This window comes from Malaclemys terrapin, chromosome 1 (assembly GCF_027887155.1).
Source record: "Malaclemys terrapin pileata isolate rMalTer1 chromosome 1, rMalTer1.hap1, whole genome shotgun sequence".
Lineage (NCBI taxonomy): Eukaryota > Metazoa > Chordata > Testudines > Emydidae > Malaclemys > Malaclemys terrapin.
Genome location: NC_071505.1, coordinates 247,495,341 through 247,519,472, shown reverse-complemented (window position 1 = coordinate 247,519,472; position 24,132 = coordinate 247,495,341). Strand labels below are relative to the sequence as shown.

Here is a 24,132-nt window from a genome sequence, read left to right as displayed (position 1 = left end):
CCTACAAACATACATGAAATAGTCATTTCTTATTATGTAGATTTTAACATTACAGCGAAAAGTATCTTTTATAAGATGTTCAGAAGCCACACGCTACAGTGGCTGAAGAAGAAATAACATATACCAGTGTAGCTGAAATTAAAGCATTATGTCCACTGAACATTTGCATATAAGATCAGGGTAAAACAGTAAAGAATGTACTGGATGACCCCTTGCCCATTTAAGGCAGGTGCAACTCCCTTTGACCTCAGTGGTGCACGATCACATACATTCAACCTGAGTTTCTAGACATCAGCGATTCAATCAAGAAGAAGAAAAAAATAGACACATTCCATCTGATATTATTGTTTTCATTGTTATCAGTAGATATATAGCTATAACTTAGCACAGCAGGTAAATAATAATCGCCTATGTTTCTATATTGTATATTTTTAATTATGACAATATTTAATAGAGTATGAGGCAATATTCTTGAATAGTATTTAAAATATGGATTTAAAGGGCATTAATTCTATTCAAAAAGTCCATCTGTTGCTGGCAAACTCTCACAAGAGGTTGCATAGCAACCTTTATTACTGAATGCATGTGGTCAGCCTCCCTGGGTTGCTTTTGTCTGGCTTCTGAGTGCAGTGCCCTTGATAGAGAAACAGTAGGCATTCTTTTTTGGCTAGAGCTTTGCCTGGTGAGTGAAGTACTCACTACAGTGTACTTAGGTACATATCCTTGTGCTGTGATTTCTTACATATACACAATTGAATGTACTTTTCTATGGATGTCCCAAATTCCTGGGCTTTTGGCAGGTATTGCTTCTTTCCTTTATGGACCTTTATATGAAGAGAGTAATTTACCCGGAGCAAGTGGAAGAAAATTCCCAGTGTATAAAGTACTACATAAAATTACATTTTGAAACAACCTACACTGTAACTTGTATTTAAAAGCTTTAATTATATAGTTTATAACTATAATTTCAACATTACTTATGAAAATGTCTAAATATTTGTATGAAAAGTATAGGTACTGCAGATATATTTTTAAAAAGGAAACAAGCATTCAGGCACGATAAATAGTTTGTTTCTGAATGACTACAGAATAACTTTAAGGCCTTAATTCAGCAAAATATGCGTAAGTCCATCTTTAGTCAGCAATGCACTCAGCATGTAGGTAATTTTAGCAATGGGACTTAAGCATGTGCTTACGTGCTATGCTGAAAAAGGATAGACTGCTGAACTGGGGCCTAGAAGAAGTATGGTCCAGTGGTCTAAGCACAAAGCTGGGTATCAAAGAGTTCTGAGTTCTAATACCATCTCTGCTTGTAACTCTTTGCTAACTGCAGTCTTTGGCAAATCACTTAATCTTTCTACCATAATCTGAGAAACTTGGATTTAAATGTATTGGCTATAATATTTTATTATTAGCTTATAACAGAATTTACAAATAAGTTAAGCAAACTATTAAGCTTCATATATTTTATGAGCATTATTGACAGGACTATGACATAAATGCTAGCCAGCTAAGAAGATTCCATATATCCAGGTTGCTAACATTATTAAATAACTGGGGACATCCCTGTTTTCCGGTCCTATCTTGATGTCCTTCTCATTTTAGTTCCTAACTCTCTGGAAAAAAATGGCTTTTTATTCTCATTTTGCAGTCTGGCCACTCGAAGGAGCTATTGGTCAGTTGAGCTGGTGAAACTGACAGCTGCCTGGCTGAACGCCTATGCTCTGTTTTACACAGCACTCAAAAGACACCACTCAAAACAGATAAAAATATATGCCCAAAAGAGCATATAAATTAATCATACAAAACATAATGAAGGATTAATGAGATCATTGGGAGAGGACTGGAGGAGGGAGGATTGGGGTAACAACAGCCAGGTAATGCTGTAACTCAGGGCATGTCTACACTATGAAATTAGGTTGAATTTATAGAAGTCGATCTTTAGAAAGCATTTTTATACAGTCGATCATGTATATCCCCACTAAGCACATTAGGTCGGCGGAGTGCGTCCTCAATACTGTGGTTAGCATCGACTCATGGAGTGGTGCATGGTGGGTAGCTATCCCACTGTCCCCGCTACCCATTGGAATTCTGGGTTAAGCTCCCAATGCCTGATGGGGCAAAAACATTGTTGTGGGTAGTTTTGGGTACATGTCATCAGTTTCCCCTTCCTCCCTCCCTCCCTCCCTCCTTGAAAGCAACGGCAAACAATTGTTTCATGCCTTTTTTCCTGGCTTATCTGCAGACACCATAGCATGGCAAGGATGGAGCCCGCTCAGCTGCACACTGCTTTTGTGAGCATTGTAAACACCTTGCGCATTATCCTGCAGTATGTGCAGAGCCTGGCTAGGAGCCACCAGCACGAGGACAATTGTGAGGCAGACATGGACACAGATGTTTCTGAAAGCACGGGATGTGGCAATTGGGATATCATGGTGGCATTGGGGCAGGTTGATACAGTGGAACGCTGATTCTGGGCCCGGCAAACAAGCACAGACTGGTGGGACCGCATAGTGTTGCAGGTATGGGATGATTCCCAATGGCTGCGAAACTTTCGCATGCATAAGGCCCACTTTCATGGAACTTCAGGAGTTGCTTTCCCCCTCCCTGAAGCGCAGGATTGCCAAGATGAGACCTGCCATGACAGTTGAGAAGCGAGTGGTGATAGCCCTGTGGAAGCTTGCAATGCCTGACGGGAATCAATTCAGAGTGGGCAAATCTACCGTGGGGGCTGCTGTGATCCAAATAGCCAAGGCAATCAATAACCTTCTGTTAACAAGGGTAGTAACTCTGGGAAATGTGCAGGTCATAGTGAATGGCTTTGCTGCAATGGGGTTCCCTAACTCTGGTGGGGCGATAGACGGAATGCATATCCTTATCTTGGCACCGGACCACCTTGCCAAACAGTACATAAACCATAAGGGGTATTTCTCAATGGTGTTGCAAGCACTGGTGGATCACAAGGGTCATTTCACCAACATCAATGTGGGATGGTTGAGAAAGGTGCATGATGCTTGCATCTTTTCAGAACTCCGGGCTGTTCAAAAAGCTACAAGAAGGGACTTTCTTCCCAGACCAGAAAATTACCGTTGGGGATGTTGAAATGCCAATAGTTATCCTTGGGGACCCAGCCTACCCCTTGCTCCCATGCCTCAGGAAGCCATACACAGGCAGCCTGGACAGTAGTAAGGAGCAGTTCAACTATAGGCTGAGCAAGTGTAGAATGGTGGTAGAATGTGCCTTTGGATGTTTAAAACAGTGTGGGCACTGTCTGCTGAGTAGGTTGGACCTCTGCGCAACCAATATTCCCATTGTTATTGCTGCTTGCTGTGGGCTTCATAATATCTGTGAGAGTAAGGGGGAGACTTTTATGCCGGGGTGGGAGGTTGAAGCAAATTGCCTGGTGGCCAATTTTGAACAGCCAGACACCAGGGCGGTTAGAAGAGCACAGCTGTGCATCAGAGAGGCTTTGAAAAACAGTTTCGTGATTAACCAGGCTACGGTGTGACAGTTGTATGTGTTTGTCCTTGATGCAAAACCGCCCCCTTTGTTGAATGTACTTCCCTGTAATCCAATCCCCTTCCCCCCTTCGACCACAACTGGCAAAGGAAATAAAGTCACTATTGTTTTGAATCCATTCATTCTTTATTTATTAAAAAAAAATGAGATTACTGACAACGCTGACTAGTAAAATGTAGCTCAGGTGGTGTGGGGGAGGCGGGAAGGACAAGGCCACATTGCTTATTTGTAGCCACACTACAAATCAAAGTTGTTTGAATGAAAGTCTTCTGTTGCTTGGGACATCCTCTGGAGTTGAGTGGTTGGTGTAGTGTAGACCAGACCTCAATGAGGACGGAATAAAATTAAGACATTTAAAAAAATGTAATAAAATCAATAAATGTCTTAGGCCCTGTTCTTTCAAAGAGAGCCATGTAGGTAAATCTCTGTGCCTTCACGGAGTTCTGCTGTTTTCAGCAGGGTTCCACATGAGTACATGAATCTACCTGCTTGGTTCTTTTTGTAGGCTCAGGTCTTTGTCCAGTTGTTTACCTTTAAATCACATACCCAGCCAAATACATTGCAAAAAGGAACATCGAAACAGAGTTCAGTTTTCCAACAGTTTACTCTCTGCCTTAACTCCATATTCCTATTGCTAGGAAATATTTCTTTATAGTGTTGGATGAAGGAAGGGAAGTGTGGGAGAGATTACCTCAAAATGATGGGTTTTGTATTTTATGAAAGAAAAGAGTAAATTCCATCTAAGCCTTTCATTTAAAAAAGCAGAAATTACACAAGAAATCGTATCCATTTGCCTCTCAATTCCTATCTTTGTTGTTTCCATTCCTATTCTTATTGACCTGGAAAAATAACACAGATGTCTCACTGACATTCACACTGCTTAATTGAAGTCATTAATGCTTTCGTTATCCTGTAGGACAAGCAGAAGCACTTCTTGCGAGTACATTAGAGCAGGTAACAGAGACACCAGCACTTCAATGAGAAATTCCTGCAGATGTCACAGTTAGCTTCATCTGTTTTTTGACAATGCATAATGCTTTAAAAGGCACAATTTCAGAAGTGTAGCCAGTAGTGTGCTTTATGGCTACATCCCTTTTTACACAACTGTTAGGCCCTATCTTTGCTGAGGCTTTAATCATGGAACAGTTTAAAAATTTGATTTAACATCATGGTTTAAACTAATTCAAGTTAAACAGTTTGTCTCTGTCCACCCTGGTCAGGAAAACCGTTGCTTAAAATGAGTGAACCAGAGGAACAGTAAATTTTTTGAATGCGTCCCACGTAGTGAAACTTCTAGTGTAAACAGAACCTCTGGTGTAGCCAAGATCTACATACAAATCTAGCACTCAAGAGTTAGCACAAAATCCTCCCTCAGATACAAAGTCAAAGGAAGTTGTTCAAATTTAGGCCTGGTCTACACTAGGCGTTTATGTCGAAGTTAGCGCCGTTACATCGAATTAACCCTGCACCCGTCCACACCGCGAAGGTATTTAGTTCGACATAGAGGTCTCTTTAATTCGACTTCTGTACTCCTCCCCGACGAGGGGAGTAGCGCTAAATTCGACATGGCCATGTCGAATTAGGCTAGGTGTGGATGGAAATCGACGCTAATAGCTCCGGGAGCTATCCCACAGTGCACCACTCTGTTGACGCTCTGGACAGCAGTACGAGCTCGGATGCTCTGAACTGCCACACAGGAAAAGCCCCGGGAAAATTTGAATTTGAATTCCTTTTCCTGTCTGGCCAGTTTGAATCTCATTTCCTGTCTGGACATCGTGGCGAGCTCAGCAGCACTGGCAACGATGCAGAGCTCTCCAGCAGTGATGGCCGTGCAATCTCAGAATAGAAAGAGGGCCCCAGCATGGACTGATCGGGAAGTCTTGGATCTCATCGCTGTGTGGGGCGATGAGTCCGTGCTTTCCGAGCTGCGATCCAAAAGACGGAATGCAAAGATCTACGAGAAGATCTCTAAAGACATGGCAGAGAGAGGATACAGCCGGGATGTAACGCAGTGCCGCGTGAAAATCAAGGAGCTGAGACAAGGCTACCAGAAGACCAAAGAGGCAAACGGACGCTCCGGATCCCATCCCCAGACATCCCGTTTCTACGAGGCACTGCATTCCATCCTCGGTGCGGCCGCCACCACTACCCCACCAGTGACCGTGGACTCTGAGGATGGGATAGTGTCCACGGCTGGATCCTCGGACATGTTAGCGGACGGGGAAGATGAGGAAGGAGATGAGGAGGACGAGGCAGTCGACAGCGCTCACAACGCTGATTTCCCCGACAGCCAGGATCTCTTCATCACCCTTACAGAGATCCCCTACCAACCCTCCCCAGCCGTTACCCCTGACACAGAATCTGGGGAAGGATCAGCCAGTAAGTGTTGTAAAAATCTAAACATTTATTTGTAACAGAACAGGAATATTAACAATTTAAAAAATGGGTTTCTCATGATTAGTTTGATTAGCTTAACGGTTCAGTCATGGGCAGTGCAACTATTGAAAAAAAATCTAGCAATGTCCGGTTTTGCATGATTGTCCTGCCCAAGCCGCTCTACTGGTTAGTCACTGCTACAGCAGCTACAGTAAAATGCGGTCTATATGTCCGGGGATGGAGCAGAAATCCTCCTGTGACATCTCGAGGAAGCTCTCCTGGAGGTAATTGGAAATCCGCTGCATTAGGTTCTTGGGGAGAGCGGCCTTATTGGGTCCTCCGTAGTAGGACACGTTGCCACGCCACGAGACTATCAAGTACTCTGGAATCATTGCTCTGCACAGCATGGCGGCATACGGCCCTGGTCTTTGCAGGCTTTCCCGGAGCATTCTCTCTTTCTCGCTGTCAGAGATCCTCATGAGGGTGATGTCGCTCATGATGACCTGCTTTGAATGAGGTAGGGGAATGTTAGTGTTGGGACTGCTTTGCCGTTCCTTTACAGAACTGTAACCGCTGGTTTGCAGCCACGCGGTGGAGGCGGGAGAGGGGCAGCCGAAAGGGATCGTTCCCGGGGACAGCCGCGAGGGTGTGGGACAGGAGCAGACTTCCTGCTTGCCGAATTGCTGGCAGCAGGGACCGACATTGATTTCAATGTGAAATGAGGCCATTGCTAATATTAAAGTTTTAAGCTGCCACAAGTCTACGGCTTACCATGTCTGCCTGCAACAGAAATTCCATTCTCCTGAGAGGCTTCTCAAATGTGCTGTAGAAGACCCCAGGCACTGAATGCGAAGGCCGAGAATTCGACCTTGTGCTGAGTGCGCATGTGATAGGTGCTGTGCATGGTCTTGTTAACAGAGAAAGACTATGTTCTTTGTTCACAACTACATTTATCTTTCTGAGGAATTCACTCCCTTTTTCCCATTCCCACAGCCCCATCTGCGACTGTCTCACAACCTAGCCTGTCATCACACTCCCAGAGGCTAGCGCGGATTGGGCATAAGAAGAAGAGGACACGGGAGGACATGTTCTCAGAGCTTATAGCCTGCTCCAGAGCCCAGGCAGCACAGCAGACCCAGTGGCGGGAGAACTTGACCCGAATGCACCAAGCCAACATGGATCGGGAGGAGAGGTGGCGTCAGGAAGACCAGCAGGCGACTCAAACCCTGCTTGGACTAATGAGGGAGCAAACGGACACGCTCTGGCGCCTTGTGGATGTTCTGCAGGAACGGAGGCAGGAGGACAGAGCCCCGCTGCAGTCCATCTCTAACCGCCCTCCCCCGCCACCAAGTCCCATACTCCCCTCACCCAAAGTGCACAGAAGGAGAGGCGGCAGAGTCCCTGCTAACTCTCACTCCACCCCTGCAGAGAGCTCGAGCAGCAGAAGGCTCTCATTCCCCAAAATTTGACAAGTTCTTTCCTTCCCGCCTGACACAAGCCCCCGTCCAAGTTTCACTTTCCCAGTTCCATGTTTGGTTGATAATAAAAAATACGTTTCTGTTAACTACTGTTTCCATCATGTTCTTTTGGAGGAGGGGGAGATAGGGGGTTGGTAATTCGACAGGACAGTCACCTTTGGCAGGGTATATAGTCGGGGGCAGGCACAGCAGCAGGGCACATACATAGTGCAGTGATGCAGTGACTAGTTACCCTGGTTAGTCTGGGAGGTTGTTTTCATGTTATGTGGTGGGGGGTAGGTTGCTCTGTGACTTTGTGGCAGGGGAGGGCAGTTACAGATCTTAAGCGGCGGTCCTTAGGCAGGATCACAGAGCCACACAGCAGGGGATCTGTAACCGTCCTCCCCCTGCCACAAAGTCACATAGACCCCCCCATACACACAGTCCCTATCAGGAGGGGTGACAGGCTCCGTTGAAACAACCATCCCACCGCAGCGGAGCCTGTCAATCCTTGAGTTTAGAAGCTGCATTCGCGCCACTACAGTACACCCGCTCCGCACCACAGTCTGCGTCCCAGTTTTAAAAAATTCCCGCGAATACAGTATTAAAGAAAACGGTGTGCTTTAACAAAGTAGAACTATTTTTATTTTGAAACGTGTGTTGGAAGTGGGGTGAAGGGGGTATGTAACTGGATAGGATAGTCAACATTAACTGGGCAAAGAAACGGGGGCAGGTTTAGCTTCTCAATACACAAACTTTAAAGTCACAGGTTACCCTGCTCACTCAGGAACTTTGCTTTCAAAGCCTTCCGGATGCACAGCGCTTCCCGCTGGTCTCTTCTAATCGCCCGGCTGTCTGGCTGTGAGTAATCAGCAGCCAGGCTATTTTCCTCAACCTCCCACCCCGCCATAAAGGTCTCCCCCTTGCTCTCACAGAGATTGTGGAGCACACAGCAAGCTGCAATAACAATGGGGATATTGGTTTCACTGAGATCACAGCGAGTCAGTAAGCTTCTCCATCTCCCCTTGAGACGGCCAAAAGCACACTCCACCACCATTCTGCACTTGCTCAGCCGGTAGTTGAAGAGTTCTTTTTCAGTGTCCAGGGCGCCAGTATAGGGCTTCATGAGCCAGGGCATTAGCGGGTAGGCTGGGTCCCCGAGGATGACTATAGGCATCTCCACATCCCCAAGAGTTATTTTGTGGTCCGGGAAGTAAATACCTTGCTGCAGCCGTCTAAACAGACCAGAGTTCCTGAAAACACGAGCGTCATGAACCTTGCCCGGCCATCCCACGTAGATGTTGGTAAAACGTCCCCTGTGGTCCACCAGTGCTTGCAGCACCATGGAAAAGTAGCCCTTTCTGTTAATGTACTGGCTGGCCTGGTGTTCCGGTGCCAGGATAGGGATGTGAGTTCCATCTATGGCCCCACCGCAGTTTGGGAATCCCATCGCTGCGAAGCCATCTATGATCGCCTCCACGTTTCCCAGGGTCACTACCTTTGGCAGCAGTACATCAACGATTGCCTTGGCTACTTGCATCACAACAACCCCCACGGTAGATTTGCCCACCCCAAACTGGTTCGCGACTGACCGGTAGCTGTCTGGCGTTGCAAGCTTCCACAGGGCTATGGCCACTCGCTTCTGGACAGTCAGGGCTGCTCGCATCCGGGTGTCATTGCGCTTCAGGGCAGGGGACAGCAACTCACAAAGTTCCAGGAAAGTTCCCTTCCGCATGCGAAAGTTTCGCAGCCACTGGGATTCATCCCAGACCTGCAGCACTATGCGGTCCCACCACTCAGTGCTTGTTTCCCGTGCCCAGAATCTCCTTTCCACGGCATCAACATGACCCATTGCCACCGTGATGTTCTCGGCGCTGGGTCCCCTGCTTTCTGAGAGGTCTGTGCTACTCTCAGACTTCAGGCCATCACCGCGTTGACGTAGCCTCCTCGCCTGACTTTTCTGCATCTGCCTCAGGGAAAGGTGTATGATAAGTTGCGAGGCGTTGAGAGCGGCCACAACTGCAGTGATGGTTGCAGCAGGCTCCATGCTCGCAGTGCTGTGGCGTCCGCGCTGTCACTGACTAGAAAAGTGCGCGAACTGATTTCCCGCCGGCGCTTTCAGGGAGGGAGGGCGGGAGTGATGGACGGATGACGACAGTTACCCAAAAGCACCCTGGACACATTTTTTTTACCCAGAAGGCATTTGCGGCTCCACCCAGAATTCCAATGGGCAGCGGGGACTCCGGGAACTGTGGGATAGCTGACCACAGTGCACCACTTCCAATGTCGACGCTTTCCCCGTTAGTGTGGACTCACAAAGTCGAATTACTGTCCTTAGTGTGGACACACACGTTCGACTTTGCAATATCGATTCCAAAAATTCGATTTAAGTAAAATCGAACTACTCTCGTAGTGTAGACAAGGCCTTAGTTGGACAAGATCAGTGTTTACAGATTTTACATATGTAATTGTTGTCATTTCTTCCTTAAATTGTTTAAATTATGTTGGTTCAAAATATTGGGGGATGGTTTTATAAAAGAAGAGTCAAATGAAAGGGATGCTTATGGACCAGCTTCTGTCAAAGTATCACCAGTTGACTTTAAGGGTTTTCTTTGGGAATCAGAAAAGCTGTGTATCAAAGTCCGTGGGAGTCTTATTTAATTATAATTTCTGATAGTGCATCAGCTTTAATGAGAGATGAAATGAAGCTGATATTAATTTCTTACTTCCCATTTTTGACCTATTTGATTTGCAGATCCATGCAACTAAATATCTCTGGACTAATCTTATCCTTATTAGCCATGTTAAATTCACAACTGAGTGTAAGGTAAAGTGCCTAAAAGACTTCTCTATTTGAAAAAGGAAAATAATAATATTATTTAAAAAATTGAAATAAATGTCCATTAAAACATATACCATAATTTTTTCCCCACTTTTCACTGAAATTTCAAAATTTTCCCCACTGACTCTGCTTAAAAATGATCCAGGAAGTTTTCTGACCTTTCTTTTTACATTGGCCTAAGCATGCCAATATTGCCAACGTTTTATCAAGGGGCTCCTACAAACCTTTTCCTGTGATAAACCTGTATGTACAATATGAGGGGTGCTTGTATTAGCATACAGGTTGGTGCAGGAAAGGGCAATTTATATTCATTTGTATTCCCATTTAAATAAAAATATTTTACCATGTCTGCAAAAAGAGAGAGAGGAAACAACAATTAGCAAACAAGCTTACTGGTAATCCTTGTACTTTAAGCATGTGAGTAACTCCATTTACTTACAATTCCTTGCTAAACTGGAGCCAGGCTGAACATACTGCTAATATACCACAGTGTTCATCCAGCACAATTTGAAGTGGGGCAGAGTAAGATGAAGGCCTTATAGGAAAATCTGACTGTATTCTCCCCCAGTAAATTGTTTTGAAAACATAAGACAGTGCAATTCAAAGGCAAAATATTTTCTCTTTAGAGCTATTTTAGGAGACCCAAGGATAAAAATGATCTCTCATAGAGATGATTTAGCAGTATCGGAGGAGGTAGAGGGTGACTCCTTTGAAGGGAGGGAAATCATCCCAATATTCTATTCAGTGTGATGGCAGAATTTTAACAAGGGGTTCCCAGGAACCCACTCCAGCACATCACTGGCATGTTATATTTATAACCAAGAATCTATAGGAAAATTGTGATATTAAGTAAAAACAAACTAATATCTCATTCACAATTCAGTGCTATTACTAATTGACTGATTTCAAGCTAGAACTTAAAGCCTGTTATGCCAAATTAAACTGCTCTATTGGAGATTTCCCCTAGTTATAAGGTTCCAGCAATGACCATGAAAAGAAAAGTATAAAACTATCCAAAGGCTAGAAGCTGAGCCCAGACAAATTCAGACTGGAAATAAGGTGTATATTTTTGATAGGTTAATTAATCAATGGAACAATTTACCAAGGATAGTGGTGGATTCTCCATCACTGAAAATTTTTAAACCAAGATTGGATGTTTTCTAAAAGATTTTCTCTAGGAATTATTTTGGGAAAGTTCTATGGCCTGTGTTATACAGGAGGTCAGACTAGATTATCACAGTGGTCCCTTTTGGCCTTGTAATCTATGAAGCTATGAAGTACAGGGTTACATCTTGCTTGATAGATTGGCAAACATAATTTACACTTTCTTATATACATACTATACAACACCCATTGCAATATTCTGACCACTCTTTTATAGGAACTGTAGACTGTATTTATATCTTGCAATAATTGCATATTCTATTCAGTTCTTATTTCTTCTTGCACATCTGCCACTAAATTTATGTGTTTATTTTTTCCCCAGCATTTGCTGTTTTCTTGTACATCCAAAAGAAACAGTCTATTTTGTATTATGGTTATTTTTTCCTGTGGAGAAATGTGCCTGCAAATGAGTTTATTGACTGCTTCACTTGAAAGCAAGTTATCATATAAAAAAATATGTGTGAGAACTGGTGCATTCATTATAGCTGACCTGCTGGGATATCAGCAATGCAATAATCCAAGTTTGTTGCTTAGATTATGTTCTGTATAAAGCTTGCAACATATTTTGTTTATATTATTGATAATAATCAGGATTTTGCTTCCTCCATTCAAAGGGAAACACATGGACATATGTTTATTTTATTTCTCAGAACATATGCCTCTGGTTTTTTTATACTCTTGGTTTATTGCCATTTAAGCAAACCATTATGTCATACACATATAGAATTTGGGAATCTGGAAATATGAAAGGTAAAATTTTAAAAGCCTTCTCCATTAATTACTGCTTATCCTTATTGTATTCTACATGCCTGTGCTGAGGCTCAGGTGCTTTGATGAGATGGGAAAGGCCATTTTATAAGTAAAACTAGTGTCTTAAATGTAGAGACATTGAAGGCCTGGTCTACACTACACAGTTAGGCCAATGCAAGGCATCTTAGGTCGACCTAGCTGTGGATGTGTCTACACTTAAATTTCACTCTCACCAACATAACTGCCCTGCTATGCCAAGTTAATAACACCACCTCCCCTAGCGGTGTAGAGTCAAGGTCAATGTAGTTAGGTTGACACAGTGTCAGTGTAGACATTGTGTTACTTACATTGACTGTTACTGGCCTCCAGGAGCTGTCCCACAATGTCCCACAGTGACTGCTCTGGTCACTGTTGTAAACTCTGCTCTACTGCCCAAGGGTCAGGTGGACAGGAAGCAACCCTTCCCCTTTAAAGCCCTGCAAATTTTTTAAATTCCTTTTCCTTGGTCACTCAGCTTGGTAAGCATGCCTAGCAGCTCTCCATTGTTTTGTGCAACTGCCCCGTTGACCATGCCAGCTACACACTGCAGACACCCGGAGTTCACAGGAGGTGTTGGATCTCTTGGGTCTGTGGGGAGAAGAGGCTGTGCAGGCACAGCTCTGATCCAGCTGTAGAAACATCAACATCTATGAGCAGATTGCTCAGGGCATGCAGGAGAAGGGCTACAACAGGGACCAGCAGCAGTGCCACTTGAAAGCCAAGGACCTGCGGCAGGTGTACCAGAAGGCAATGGACACCAAGGATCTATTTGGTGAGGAGCCACAGACCTGCCACCTCTACAAATAGCTGTATGCCATCCTTGGTGGAGACCCCACCCCCCAAGAGCCCTGTGAATACTTTGGAGGAGCCTGAGTCATAGGCCCCCACTGTGAACAGCAAGGAGGAGGAGGTGGGCAAGGGAGAGGAGGAGGAATATGGGGGACAGACAACCAAGGGATCCAGCTGTGCAGCAAGCCAGGGCATGTTTTTGACTCCACTGCAGTCCAGCCAGTCCCGACAGATAAGCATGACAATGCGACCCCACCAGTCAGTGCTTGTTTCTCGGGCCCAGAACTGATGCTCCACTATCTGAAGCTGCACTGTGAATGCCGTCAACAGCCTTGAATTGTTTCTTTCTATGTCCCACAGCAATCTAGCCTCCAAGCAGGGCCGGCTGTAGGCACTAGCAAAACAAGCTGGTGCTTAGGGCGGCACATTTTTAGGGGCGGCATGGCCGGCGCCAGAATGCCGCCCCTAAAAATGTGCCCCGGCCGCCCTAGCTTACCTCTGCTGCTGCTGCCACAGCGTGCGAAACAGCTGATTTGCGCGCCGCTGCTCCCCCTCCCTCCCAGACTTGAGAGCCTGGGGGGAGGAGGCAGGGCTGGGGATTTGGGGAAGGGGCGGAGTTGAGGCGGGGCCGGGGGTGGGGTAATTAAAGAACCCAGGGGGCGGCCAAAATTGTTTTTGCTTTGGCCGGCAAAAATCCTAGAGCCGGCCCTGCCTCCAAGGCAGCTCCTCTTGCAGTTCTACAAATACTGCTGGATCAGATGCCCTGTGTTTGCAATGTTCATGACAACAGTGCAGAGATGACAGACTGCGAGGAGAGAGATGCAAGTTTGAGGGGATTTTGAAAAGAAGCGTGACATATTATGGGATGCAAATGAAATTATGGGATGGAGAACACTGCATTATGGGAAGTTGAACCCATATTCCCAGTCACCCTTACACCACTTGTTTTGGCCCCATAAGGCATTGCAAAAACTTCCCCAAACACCCTGCGTTGGATGGTGGTGAGTTGCACTGTGGGATAGCTACCCATGATACACTGCATTCTGCATCGATACAAGCGCTCCTGGTGAGGACACACGCCGCTAGCACCAAGAGTGTAGTGTGCACATGCACAAGCGATGTAATAACTGCAGCATCTGTATGCCCATGTAATTTAGGTTGACATTATTTTGTAGTGTAGACATGGTCTAATAATAAATAAGAGCAGATTGAGTACAATATTTGGACAAGAAATGAAACAATCTTGTAAGATATTATTCTGTGTAGACAATAGCTGGACAAGCCCAGACTCATGGGGGTTCATGTACCACACAGTATATCAGTGACTGACGCGCCTAAATTCCATTAGTGTTAATCCTGGAGGTGATGTGTACTCAGCTTCCCTCTCAGAGCCTGAACATGAACCCCGCAGTTTAATGGAATTGGACGATAGTACATTCACATAATTATATACTTGTTAAGGTGACTATGGTTATTTTGTCTGGCTAACATGACACTAATTTGTTTCATCTGTTAGGTTTAAGGTTAAACAATATTAATGGTTAGTGAATGGCCTAACGGATCATCTACAAGCCATTTAGGCATGCAGTGAACCTTAGCTTTTCAATGACTTCTCTAATGGAAGATCTATACGAGACCCTGCCTACTGTCACAATAGAGATAGTAGGAGAGTCACCTAATCGAGTGTGATGATAAATCAATTGATCCGTAACCCTATTTTCATACCGTGAAAAAGATATGGAAGGAACATTTTACGATCACCTTATTTCCAGTTGAATATCTATAAATAAAAGAGACAGTTTCCTATTTGAAAATGTTCCCTTTGTTACTGTGATTCAAAAGCAGGGAGAATCTGATTGATGTCCTATTTTATAGACGTGTCAGTTACTTTTGTCATTTCCATGAGATTTAAAGTTCTTAGAAATTAAATATATGATGCAGAACATCAGAGATGCTTGCTCTTCACTGTCATGTGTAAGGTTAAGGATTAAGATAAAGTTGATGTGTGCACTACTTGTTTCTCCCTATGAATGGCATCCAAAAATGCACTGGGATGATTTAGAGAGAAATCTGGAATGATGTAGTTTACAAAAATATAAGGCTTTTTGAAGATTTTTTAAACAGAAATTGGATTAAAGAAGATGTTAAAGACAGCGGACTCAGTATTGTCACTGTTTGATATCCAAGTTTCATGCTATTCTATGGGCTTCATTAAATGTTTTTCCTTTTGCCATAATGTCTTTTAAACATTTTTGATCCTGAGAGATTCTATATCCTCTCTAAATACTGACTCTATTCATCCTTGCTGCAGTTACAAACCATCATGAGGCTTTTGACTATAACAGCTGTCGCATTTATACCTATGAGTGGATTCTTTTTACCACTCATTGAGCTCTCTGGCCTATTTTTTTTTTAAACTGACTAGTGGTTTTGGGTGCCTGAGTTTTGAGATACTTAACCTGAGACACTTTAAAGAGGCCTCATTTTCAGAGGGTGCTGATCACCCTCTGAAAATCAGTGCCCTTTCATTTGTCAAGTAGGGTATCCAAAATCTGAGGTCCCCCAAATCACTAGTCACTTTTGTAAAAATTGAGGTAGCTAACATTCTTAGACAATGTAATCCTAATAACTCTGGTATGCTGGTTGCCATTAAGCACTCTACGTCTCCCAGCATTTACTACACAGCAATATCTGAGGTATTGCCTGTAGTTCCTATTCTAATTCTACAGTATGTTAGACACTAAAGTATGGTAACGTATGGTAAATTAAATTATAATTCTTTAATGCAAACTGCTGATATGTAACCAAATAGACACTGCTTTTCATGGATGCCAGGTAATCCTTTGTTAAATAATCTAATAAGGAGCTGACATGTGTACCCATCTAGGGAGGGGCAAATCAGGTAGCATATTTGCTGAATATGCCAAATATTGGCCATAGCTGTTCATCCAAATATAGACAAATAAGAACCCAATTGCCTAAAATTAGGCATCCAAATCCAAAGTTAGCCCCCTAAATACCATTTTTATTTATTTATTCCTTTTATATTTTAAGAGCCATATAGTTTATCTTACAAAAATTGTAAACACACAAAGGATAAAAATACAAACTGCCAGTACCTGCCAAATCAACCCATTCCAGCCTACAAACTACCACCCTCATCTGACCATGACATCATGCAACCTGCTGAAGTGCCCTGAAAATCAACCGATTTGAGATGTGACAGAACTGGGATTGCAATGATTTCCAAGGTCAAAGGCCTCTCATGGAAAATGCCCTGATATCAGCCTTCTCTCTTTTTCAATCCAGGAGACTCTGTGCTTCAGAACCTCCAGTAATCATAACTGTGGCAGTGTCATCACTTAAAAGAGGTATTTAAGTATCTAAATACAAATTGAGGTCTGTAGCTGTAGGCAGTTAGGCTTGAAAATTAGGACCAATATGAGCTGATATTTGGTATTCTCAATATTTAGTCACCCATCAGCTGACCTGAGCAAGGATCAGCACTTTACTAGCTTTACCCAGTCCAGATTTACGTACCAGCTGTGTGTGGATTGCCAGGGTTCTTGCCACTAGTTTGGCATTTCAGACACTGCCACAGGCTATGCATTCACTTTTCACCTGGTGTCACTGTGCCTCAGTGGGTCACAACCGAGAATACCAAATTCAGGACAAACTGCTAAGAAATAGGGCAGACGCACCCCAGAACAGGTGGTTATTTTTCCATGAGATATACCGAACCAGAACAAAAGTAAACTTTTGCCTCACCACACTGGCTAACAAGAAGAAATGCAGCCTTCTTAGGTACTCCAGTTCTGGATTCAACACCCAGACACTAGACTTAATGATGAGTAGTTATTTAAAACCAATTTCATCAACCAAAGGGTTCTTCTGATCCCAAAGGACCAGCCACATACCCAGGTCACTATACAACTCAATATATAATTCAGATAACACCTGGCAATACACATGCAGAGATGGAGAAAAATTCCCTAGCCCTCCCCAGGCCTGCATAGACAAAGGACAGAAGATTGGTGAACCAACCTCCTCCACTGACCTTCAGGATGTCAACAAAGATGAGGCAGTGGTGAGTCCCCTTTCCTTGGTCTCATAGGAAGTGGGAAGAAAACAGGTAACCTGACCCATCCCTCAATGGGAGGTTTCTTCAGTCCTGCCCCTTAGGATGCAAGTGTAAGTCTGGGGGAAACTACAACCCCCATCCTGCAGCAGAGAGGAAAGGATTTGGGAGAACTACAGTATGTCTGCTCAATCCACTCTTCCCCTGGGGTAACAGGGTGGATTTTGGGAGAGCGTCTTGTTTCCCCCTATTTCCCACCAGGCAGTTGAAGGAGGCCCTTCACTTCTGCTCTGTTTGTGGTGAAATATTTGGGGGGGGAGATCTTCTTCATTCCCCTTTCTACTGAGAGGAGGGGCTGTGAGACCAAAACCACGTTGTTCTGGTCTGTGAGCACAAGCCCCGGGACTAGGACTATTAGCCCTGTGTATGAGACTGGAAAGGCTAACAAATCTTAAAAAATTGCTGTCTGCTTATCAAGCAGACCAGACAATGACTGTTTGACCCGGATTTCAGGATCTGGTCCTTAGCTTTCTAATGATGTTGGCTTTTTCATTCATCCATCTACTTTCTCTTGCCTATACCTTTCCATGGTCATCAAAAAGTGGGTCAATGTTGTGCTTAACATGTTCCCTTTACCCCACATCAATAGTTAATTGAGATTCAATGGCATTTAGAAGCATAGCTATCCCTGTGAAAAGAATAAACATCATATAGAGTTAGTCTGAAGTACATAAAAACACTTATCTCAAAAGCTCTCTAAGTCTCTCTCTCTATGGGATTATGCCTATTTCATGTTCTTTCCTTCTCACATTGTAGATGCTACTATTAAAAAGTTAAAAGGTATGCAGCTGGCTAGATATTAGTGATGTCAGCTGTGAACTTTCTCACTTTTGTTCAGCACAATCCATTGAATCACCATGGCTAACTTCCACCTGAAGTCTCGTATTTCTACTCTTTTCTACTCATCCCTGAACAAAATCATCATCTGCTGCAACCAAAGAATAACATTGCAACAATTTGATAACCTGCTATGGGATTAGCCAATTTCAATTCATGTGATTCAGTTTGAGACACCAACCGCTGAACCTAGGTCTCAGTTCTGTAATATAAAGACAAGTATTTCAGTTCACTGAGCTATCACACAGGGAGCTGGTTGAAGTATTTCAGCTGATGCAGTCACCACTACACAACACATGAAAATATGTACAGTCACATTTCAAATGTTTGTACTTCTATGCTGTGTTGATATGGAGATGGTCAAGGAAGAAGTAGCATCAGAGGAATAAAAGCATTGGAAAACAGCCTAAAACTTTAGCTTTCAAAACCTGTATTGGTGGTTTTAATCATATTTTTTTCAGACCATTTCTGAGTAACATCAAGTCCTCAAATTCCCTCACATAAATAAATAAATAATTGACACACACACCCCAAGCATTTAAAAACTACATTAGCCATTAAACATTTGGCTGTCCACCACACCTGCTGAATTCAATGGAATGTTAAGATATCTCCAGGATTTTCAACAGCATGGCAAGTACTTTCCGTATGGATGAACCTGAACATTTTTTATTTACGATAATAGTGACACAGAATCTGAGCCAAAGCCCATTGAATTCAAAAGGTGTCTTGGTTTCTATATAAACTCTGCTTCTGTTCTAAAATTATTGAAAGTCCTTCTACCTAGAACCAAAGTTCCTAAATGCTATTTCATGCCTCCTTCTTCCCTCCCAGGCACAGACATACACTCTGGTAAGATCTCCTATTATAAATCAAAAGGTGGGCCATGTTTTCTTATCCCATGTCTACCCACGTAGCAAAATCTCACTTTCTTCTGAAGACCTTCACCTGCTTGTTACATAGTTGTGTCTCGTTACTGTGGGGAAAGCAAATGATTCTGATTATCTTGTCATTTAAAGAGTGCTCCACACCCAGCAACTCCTATTGAGAACCAAAGTACTCAAGAAGAAAGGAGAACATTGTATGTTGCTGGGTGCTGAGCACTTTTTAAAATCTGTCCCCTTAGGGCTGGTCTACATATACAGTCTTTGTACTAATGTTACTACCTCAATTCAGAAACCAAAGCAGATAAATTGTGACAGAATCCTAATGTGGATGCACTTATAGTGGTATAAAGTTGCCAATTGGAGTAGATTATGTTGATAAATTTATCAAAAGGACGCTGTTCTAGCCTGAAGTTTTGGAAATCTGTCCCCTATTCTCAGTCCAGGTGACTTATTTAAAATGAAAGAAAACAGAAAAGAGAGAACAAATATAAAATCTAATATTGAATTAGTAGTAGTGGTAGTAGTCATGGTCATCTCTCTGGGAGAGAGGGAACATAGGAATTCACTTTATAACATCCTGCATTTGAACTGATTCACAAAATGGCAGCTTTCTCACAGCTGCCCCTGAACAACACAGGAAAACTCCAAAACTGTTAAAGGCACAGTCCACAGAAGACATAGTGACAAATCTCCTTTCATTTATATATCTACATAAACCACATCCTCAACATCTATTTCAATAGGCTCTAAGCTTCCAAGATCCTTAAATATAAACCTGTCCAAAAAGAAGGGATGTTAGAGAATTTTTGTTTAACGCCTACTCTACTTCACAAATTTATAGTTAAGTAGATTTGAGTGTTAAAATGATTTGCTTTAGGGCTGTTGGAAAATCAAGCCACAGAACTAGCTAGGTCAAATGCTTCATGCATATTTATTCCATTGTCAAAACTAAAAGGGAATGTCTATTTCCCCCCAGCAAACATAGTTTTAGAACTGGTGTCATAATTGCTATTAAAAGTCTGAATGACTTAAACACTTGAATGAAATTCACTCTTCCTGTGCAGAAAAAATTGTATCTCCTACTCTGATGATTGTCAGAACTCAGATGTGTTCAATATCACTGTCAGAGATGATGGTTTTATTTCATGTTAACCTAAGTAGAAATGCGATAATCCGTTTATCATCTAATTAGCAGACCAATTCAATCTTGCCCCCAAATTATTAGGTTTACCTTATAGTTAACATTCATGTTTTAGAAATCTTTTACATGTACCATAGTCAAGTAAAATGCACCAACACATATCAGCATACTAGTCTAAAAACATGAAACCAAAATAGTCTAATTCACCACATGTTGTAGCTCTAGTATAGTCTAAAAACTTTTCCAATTATCTCCTCTCACAGACGGTCCACTTTTCATTCTTTTGTTTTGGGGAAGAGGGAAATCACATATAAGAAGAAATAGTAGCTCATCTGTTATTGATGAAGAAGCAATACGTAAAGATACCCTGTGATCTCCCAGAAGACCATCCTCAGACCGCATGCTCTGATTTGTATTCTCATCATGCAATTCTCCTCAAGGAGTCAAGTCTTCATAGCACTCAGCCAAGTTCTTTACATTTATTATGTTTTCTTCAGGTTGTTGCAAAGTCTCCTCTTGCAGAGTCTCATTGTTGTCTAGCAACCTAGACATCCAGTTTTAGGGCAAAATTTGTCCTTCCGCTTTCAAAGGAGAATTTTGCCCTAAGTAACTATAGCTAATAAATTAAAAAAGCAGACCCATCACTTCAGTCTATTTGTTATATTAGTATGGCTGTCATCAGATCCTAAGTTACCCATTTATTACTTCATCTGTTCTCCAGGTTAGACATTAAAACTAAATCCCTTTCTGACTATATACTTACTCAGATTAAAGATCTTCTTTTCAAAAAGAATAAGAGATAATCCTGGTGTCCTGTCTAACAATTCCATTTTCATAATGTAGTTGGAGTCGACGTAGCTTAGGTCGACTTACTGCGGTGTCTTCACTGCTCTACGTCAACAGGAGACACTGTCCGGTCAACCTACCTTACTCTTCTCGGGGAGCTGGAGTACCAGAGTTGACCAGAGAGCTCTCTGCCATCAATTTTGCAGGTCTTCACTAGACCCACTAAATCAACACCTGCTGATCTCCCAATAGTGAAGATAAGCCCCCACTCTTTCTTTCTTCCCTTTAGACACTTTGCAGCTGTTTTCTGCTTGACAATTCTACTATCAAAAAAAGGATGGCAACTTTCAGTACCAAATGTCAGTGCATTGAGGGGATTTGAGCATCTAACTGTGACTTTAGGTGCCTTAGCTCCTCAAAATCCCTGCTCAGCTGCTTCCAAACCCTATAGATGTGTACATTTCACCTAATGGGCATGCTCAAAGCAGACTCAGTCCTGACCTCCTCGCTCATGCCTGAGTCCTAGCAGGATTCTTAAATTAGCCTTTCCACCCTACCTCACCTGTGGGACCAGATATAGTACACATCCTTAGAGATACCAGTCAGGTCCCAAACAAAAGACAGGAGGAGGAATCTATTCTTCCACCTCCCCCATTTACCTAACAGCCCGGTGGTTAGCACCCTTATCCACAATATGCAAGACCCAGGTTCAAATCCCCACTCTACTAACAAGTCAGGTCTCCCACTGCAATGAGTCAAGAAGGACAAATCTTTTATCATAAACACATAATGATATGCTTGTAAAGCAGTTATATTATTAGAATATATAAAGGCTTAACACTAGTCTACTAATGTATTTTCTTCTCTAGTATCAGGGTCTTTTATTTTTCTCTCCTCTGTCCTACATGTTTGTCCTTTTATTGTTATAATACAAATATCCATATAGCTCCTGGACCCTATGGGCTTATTCTTCTTATCATTCGTTATTTGCTAATGGAAACACCCATGATATGCTAGTCACTTTCCAGACATTCAAGAAGGACTAGTTCATGCCTTCGGAGTCTTGCTTAGAATTTAAAAGAGCACACAGAAAAAAAAAAGTGTTGAAAATGTATTCCAAACATGGAAATGTAAACTGAATCCATATGAGACCAAAAATTCCACACAGATTTGCAGTGAGAGCAGCAATCAATGCATCACTGTTGGCGAATGTTTCATGTAAGAAAGTATCAATGTTTGTGGAAATGCTGTAAAAATCCCTCATTTAGGCTTCGATAATCCATTACTCAGCAAGTTTCGTGTAACTGTAGCAGTTGGCTCAGATGTAAAAGATCTCAATTATGGGCAGTGATAGCAGCAGCTGATGATATTAGCAGAAGTTGGCTGGAAATGCAGAGCATGGATACACAGTAAAATAAATTGGACTCATATCTGTAATAAACATTTGATCCCTTTGGAGATGACTCATCCTGGACAAAATGTTTCAAAACCCAGTTATCCAACTGAATATCAAACAAAGCATTCAGGATCCAATATATGCATATTGCCATTGTGATATGAGTAGAACATCCATAGCAGAAATGGCTCAGATATTACATTTGACACTGGTCCATCTTGCAGGTATCCAGAGTCCTCCAGGGAGCAATCATTCCATAGTGGCACTAATATATGCTGTAGTCAAAGATGTACAGTTCACAAAGTGATGATTCGAGCTGGAAGTAGCTCCCTTTTTGTTGTCTTTTTGTTGTTGGTTTGTTTTTCTTTTTTTTTGGAAGGGAATAGGTTCAGTAAGGGATTGGACCTTGACCACACCTTCATGGAAGTCCACACCTACTTTTCCTACACATAGCCAGAAATGTGAGCAAATGCTTTATAAATCCCACGTCCCTCTTGCTTATGATGACAGAAACATTGAGAAGGATCTTCTTTGGTGTAACTTTGTACATTAATTTGAGAGGATTGAATATAACTTGCACTCTTTGTGCATGGGCATAGTTTGGGAGGCAGTCATGGAACTGCAAGTCTTGGACAGGCACAGAATTTGCCCCCTCCCCTCAAGTGCAGCCCCATTGGCCTGACTGGAACTGACTCCCCAAATATAGAAGGCAAATTATGCCTATGCCTTTGTGGAAAATAAACTCCACTCAGTAAGATTTGGCAACTGGGATCCTGTAACTGATTTCAAGGTGTTTAAGCTCAGAAACACCCATGATTGTGAGATACCCAAAGAATTCATTGCATTCAGTAACTCTCACATTCAATTTCCACCTGCATGGTTTGGTAGTTTAGAGTCTCTAGTCTGAGATGTACTATAATACTCATAGGAATACTAAACATCCCAAGATTAGCTAGAGGTTTTTTCTTAAAGACTGTGCATTTTTATCTGAATGTATTTCTTGTTGAAGGTCAAAACCCCTCTCTTTCTCATTCTCTGCTTCTTTTTCCTATCCCCTCCATGCAGTTGTTTGCCATAATTAGATTCGTATATACAAAGCATGTCAAAAATACTTGGTTAATACTTACAAGAAAATTTCAATTTAAATAAGAGTAAAACCCTTTTAATGGTAAGGTAACCAGAAAACATACACAATGTCTGAATGGGGGTGCTGAACACTACAGTTATATGTAAACCCTGGTTCACATTTTTAATACATTTGCTTCACCTAACTCTTTTATGTTAGTTGTCAGGGATATTCATTGAAATGGAATTTTCAGGGAGTATTGCAAAATACTCTCTGAAAGGAGATTTTGAATTTGTAATCTTGAGTATTCACCCCAAAGCTGAATCTAGGAGTTCAGTTTATTGGCTCAGAGAAAGGAATATTCATGTGGGTCCAATCAAAACAGCTTACATTTCAAACTTCACATATGCACTATCTGAAGCAATGCTGTCATTAACTGTTCTTCATCAATCCTTAGGGTGAACTATGTTTCACCTTAAAACATTTGTCAAATTATTTGAACAACTTACTGACACCGATAACTTGCTTTGGAGAACTTGCAAACAGAAACAGGAGGTAAATTCCTCTAATAGAGAGTTTGCTGAGACTAGTTCAATCAGTTACAGATATGTAATAAAAATCATTTGAATTCTTCAAGAACACCTACTGAAGATGGTATAGAAATATTGAAATTCTGCCAAAAAGCAAGCACAACAATTTAGACACTTATGTGGGCCCATTGCTGCAGTTTGGGCTAGTAGACTTTCTGTGTCTCCCCTCCAGACCTAACAGGTATCTTCAGATTCAGAGAAATCTGAACCAGTTGGAGGCATCATTGTAGTATGCTTACCAAGCAGTCATATTGTCTACTATTTTTATTCACAGTATAGTAAGAAAGAAGTATTTAATAGATTGTTACTTGTCTTTATCTTGAAGGTTTCCCTTTCTGATTATTTCACAACTGAA

General features: G+C 42.4%; 1 protein-coding gene across 1 annotated transcript; it reads left to right on the top strand.

Moving 5' to 3' along the window:
- Positions 1-5,613: 5,613 nt before the first annotated feature.
- On the top strand, positions 5,614-7,744 carry LOC128830682 (uncharacterized). The gene is made up of 2 exons (XM_054016553.1): positions 5,614-5,898; positions 6,889-7,744. The coding sequence occupies exons 1-2, from the start codon at positions 5,727-5,729 to the stop codon at positions 7,362-7,364; spliced, it is 648 nt and encodes a 215-aa protein (XP_053872528.1). The 5' UTR covers positions 5,614-5,726; the 3' UTR covers positions 7,365-7,744.
- The last annotated feature ends 16,388 nt before the right edge of the window (positions 7,745-24,132 follow it).